We start from the raw sequence: 4,247 nt of genomic DNA on the forward strand, positions 1-4,247 counted from the left end.
CCCGCCGCGCCCGTCGCGCCCGTGTCCAGCAGCGGCAGGAGGTAGATGGGCATGTCGCGGTTCTGCTGGCCGCCCGAGTCGGCGCCCTGCCGCTCGCAGTTGTCGCGGTGGCGCCGCGTGTCCGTCTCGTACCAGTGTTCGGTGCCGATGGCCGTGACGAGCAGCAGCAGGGAGAGCGCGCTCAGGGCCAAGCTGGCGGCGCCCCACGCCCGCGCCGCGAACGCCCGCCGCCCGCCCTCCTCGCGGCTCGCTTTGTCTTCAGCCGCCATGGCGTCCTCCTGCTGCCATCGCGGGTTGACGCGCGCGCGCGCTGCGGTTCGCCGTCGGGAGCGCGCGCCCGTGCGCCGAGCGCCCACGACCGACGGCGGACGACGTCAAGCTCGCGTGCGGAAGCTCTCGACCGACCGGAACTTCCGTCGCGCCGCCTTCAAAGTAAGAACGAGGCTCGGGTTGTTGTTTATTTTTTTTTCTTCTTGTTTTTGTTGATGTTAGGACGCAAAGGCGCACACACACACACACACACACACACACACACACACACACACACACACACACACAGATTGTGGGCGTGAATGTATCTGGCTCCCTTTGTCTTTAAGCGCTCGCGCTGCGGTCCGGACCACGTCAACCTCGCGTGCGGAAGCTCCCGACCAACCGGAACTTCCGTCGCGCTGCCTTCAAAGTAAGAACGGGGCTCGGGTTTTTTTTTTTTTTTTTGCTTGTTTTTGTTGATGATAGGACGCAAAGGCACACACACACACACACACACACACACACACATTGTGGGCGTTAATGTATCTGTGGGGTGGGGGGGCGGATGAGACAATAAGGTGACAGCCGACCAAGGACGTGGATCGGCATCACGTTGCCTTCCTCTGACCAGCTGCGACTGCACCACTTGAACACGACGACGCACGCGGCACCCCACCTGCCAGTCGATTCCTGCTGATGAAGCTTTCAGCGGGGCGATCCATAATCTTTTGATGGGAGGGGCTTGAGTCTGATCGTGGGAAAGAGTCGGCCGTATCGATCGGAAGGCGCGCGCGTTGTTTACGGAGGCCACGTTGAAGGCGTCGCATGAGTGGAACGATCGCAAAGTCGGCGGCGAAAGAGCAACGTTAACACGCCGGCAAGCAAATGAAGTCAAAGTGCTGACCGACAGGAAGTGGGATGACCTTCAAACACACAAGCGCCCGCATTGACGCATGCATGCATTGACACACACACACACACACACACACACACACACACACACACACTCTCATGAACACGTGGGGAGGGGAGGGGAGGCGTCCGCTTACAGGAAGCAGCTGCAACGACTTTTATGAAATATTGATGGACTTAATGGACAACTTTTTTTTTGGCCCCCCCATCACCTGAGATGTCTCACGAGGCCCACACCCGTGCCCCAAGACACACGAAGGCACCCTCGCCTGTCGAGGCGGCGCCGTGTACCGGCCGGGGTATCTGGTGCTGCCTTACGGGGGTCGGAGCTGCCTTTTTTTGGGGGGGGGTTCGCACCCCCATTTCCCTGCCATTTCAGATGAAGGCCCCTCGCGCGCAAAGAAGGTACGCCGATCCCCCGTCGCTGCGCTTCAAGCCTGACGCAAAGATGGCTGGCCTTCTTCGACCAGAGAGAAAATGCCCGGGGGGGCAAAGTGACCTTCATGCAGATCTTATTTCCCCCGCTCCTGGGCGGAAACGAGCAGCAGCTACACGGGAGCGGATTCCCATCGTCACAGGGGATGTGCGGTCGGGGGCTTCTTCCGTCAAGATGACGAGCCACCTCCCACGTCCTTCCTCGCCCGATGCCGGGAAGGTCACTCCCTCCCAAAAAGATGCCGGACCTGGACCAGGCATCTCCATTATCTCCTGAGACCAGGCGACCCGATGGGTTGCCGCCCGGCTGAAGCAGAGCCGACTCTTATCGACGGAGTCCGGCGTGGGGAGAAACGGCCGCGGCTGCCGACGGTCGCCGGCAGCGAAAAAGCTTTGAAGATGCCCGACCGGAGGCTTTGAAGTTCTGCGACCAGCCAAAGGCTCAATGCCACCCCAGCCACGGCGTGGGGGGAAATAAAAAGAACCTGAAAAAAACTGCAGCGTTAAACATACCAGAATGTGCCCAAGAGCCCCCCCCCCCCTGCGGTCCCCTCTACAGGTGAAAAACCAGTACCTGTGTGTGTGTGTGTGTGTGTGTGTGTGTGTGTGTGTGTGTGTGTGTGTGTGTGTGTTTTTAAAAAGTGTTTTTTTTTCTCGGGGGTGTTTTTAAATGTGTGTGTGTGTGTGTGTGTGTGTGTGTGTGTGTGCGTGCGTGCGCACATGCGCGTCACCCACGCAGCCTTGGGCCCGTCCTCATTAGGACTCGCTCTGTTCAAGGCTGTACGCACACGCAAAGCTGGCGTGAAGGAAGAGTCAAAGCCTTGCGGAACGCCGCGGCCACATCGGCTCATTAGTACTCTCATCGTGCGCCTCCAAAGGAGAACTCTGTCCGCAAACGTGACAGGCAGAGAGACAAATCCATTCCGACCCAAACTACGAGTCGCCCTCGACGGCAAAGAAAGCCCACCCCCTTTGTTCCAATGACCCCTCAGCTGCCCAGCAAGGCCACTGACAGCGAGTTTAGCGCGGCAAAATTGGAACCGGCACAAATGGCCGGCCTCGCTCGCGCGATTCGCGTGTTTCTGTCCGAAATGTCGGTTTTGTTTGCCTCCGACCACAAATTCCCCGAGCGCTTTGTACAGATCCGACCACCGCAGACGATCGCGATCGCGCATTGCGGCGTCTCTTCTCTGACTCAACGATTCGACTCGCTTCCGCGGCGACCGACGATGGCAGAGGGTTGTTGCCGTGGCAACAGAGACACCCGCTGCGTCCGTCCGCCGAAGAGGCGGCGGCGCGAGCGGCAGCCCGGGCGTCGCCGTGGCAACTGAGGAGTCGGCTTACCGGCGTGCCTAATCGAGTGTCCAGCCGCGGCAGGTTTGACCGGAGGAGGCGGAGCCGAGCGACCTCCACTCAGCCTGAATTATTTATTGATCGGCACTACGGTCGGAACCGGTGGGGGAGGGCCGATGAAAATTTAAAGACGCACTTTGCTTGGCTCGCTCACCTGTGACCTCCTCCGGTCTGACAGCAGGTAAACACGGTTCACTGACACGCGCGCACACAAAACACGGGGACGAGCCGGTCACAACATCTGGCTAGGTATTATGCGTCGCATTTGCGGAAGTGAGGCCGCACTGATGCGCCGATGGAAATGAGGCAAGAAATCCAAGACACGCTGCGGCGGCTACGACGAAGAAATCGCTGCTCTGCTGCCCCCTGGCCGCCGGACACCAACCGACACGATTTTAGTCCATGACGTCATGGACACTTGCTCCGCGTTCTGATACATGACCATTAAAAACAAACAAACAAACAACAAAACATGAACCAAAAAATAAAACCGAGTTATCATTAATTCCACTTGAGTTCTGGACAAGACTGTCGGTTATAGGCTCGTTAAAGGCAACACTTCCGTTTATGTCGCTGTTTTACGCTGAAGGGCGCCCGGGGCTCCTACCGGAAGTGTCACCAAGTGCTTAACCACCGCGAAAGGACGAGCGTCGTCAGTCCTGCGCACTGCCGTGACGAGCACGCGCGTGATCGAGGAGGTAAGCGCGCGCGCGCACGCACGCACGCGCGCCAGATCGCGCCAACCGTCCGACCAAAAGGGAGTCGAAGTTTAAGCTCAGCTGAAGTAAACGAGTGACGTGTTGATGTGGCGCCGAGCTGCAGGCTAACGGTTAGCTAGGCGCTAATGGTTCTTTTCCTGCTTCGACCCGTGCGCAATAATGACGTCGTCGTGCCTTCGTCTAATAAACCCAGTGAGAAGAATTCTCGTCAAGTCATATTCATCGAACTGGTCGCTCACACAAGCTTGCTTTCTTGTTGTGACGCCATCGACTGTTCTTGTTGCCCCCCCCAACAACACTTGTCGCTCAGGTGATAGGTGAGCGGCATGGCTTTGATCTCCTTGGACGACCTGGAGGGCTTGGACGAAGACGAGCAGCTGGACGATGACATCACGGACAACCCCGAGCCAATGGGGGACGAGCACTCGGACAGGCTGCTCGCTCATTGGAGGGCCGTGGCCAGCACGCATCAGGTCACCGTGCCGACAGGTGAGAGCACACGTCATTACGTCGCTAAGCTAACAGCGCGTGAGCAGGTCGTGAGCTTTTGTTTGCCCCCCCCCCCCCGCGTGCCAG

At 58.6% G+C, this 4,247-nt stretch overlaps 2 protein-coding genes across 4 annotated transcripts in view; one reads left to right on the plus strand and one right to left on the minus strand.

The window, feature by feature from the left end:
* The window catches only part of tmem178a (transmembrane protein 178a), a gene marked incomplete at its 3' end in the record, with an annotated part of 6,438 nt that extends 5,969 nt beyond the window's left edge, over nucleotides 1-469 (minus strand). Inside the window, exon 1 of the mRNA XM_019889616.1 lies at nucleotides 6-469. Within this exon, the coding sequence (XP_019745175.1) occupies nucleotides 6-269 (264 nt within the window). The remainder of the gene's footprint in view (nucleotides 1-5) is intronic.
* Nucleotides 470-3,526: 3,057 nt separating this feature from the next.
* Nucleotides 3,527-4,247, plus strand: part of soul4 (heme-binding protein soul4) — a 4,799-nt gene continuing 4,078 nt past the window's right edge. Inside the window, exons 1-2 of one of the 3 annotated variants that reach the window (XM_019889689.1) lie at nucleotides 3,527-3,650; nucleotides 3,982-4,160. In XM_019889689.1, coding sequence (XP_019745248.1) covers nucleotides 3,998-4,160 — 163 coding nt within the window. In that variant the 5' untranslated portion in view covers nucleotides 3,527-3,650; nucleotides 3,982-3,997. The other 2 variants (XM_019889690.1, XM_019889691.1) reach the window with 2 other exon arrangements.

Source organism: Hippocampus comes, unplaced genomic scaffold (genome assembly GCF_001891065.2).
Source record: "Hippocampus comes isolate QL1 unplaced genomic scaffold, H_comes_QL1_v1.1 scaffold301, whole genome shotgun sequence".
In the NCBI taxonomy this organism is placed as follows: domain Eukaryota; kingdom Metazoa; phylum Chordata; class Actinopteri; order Syngnathiformes; family Syngnathidae; genus Hippocampus; species Hippocampus comes.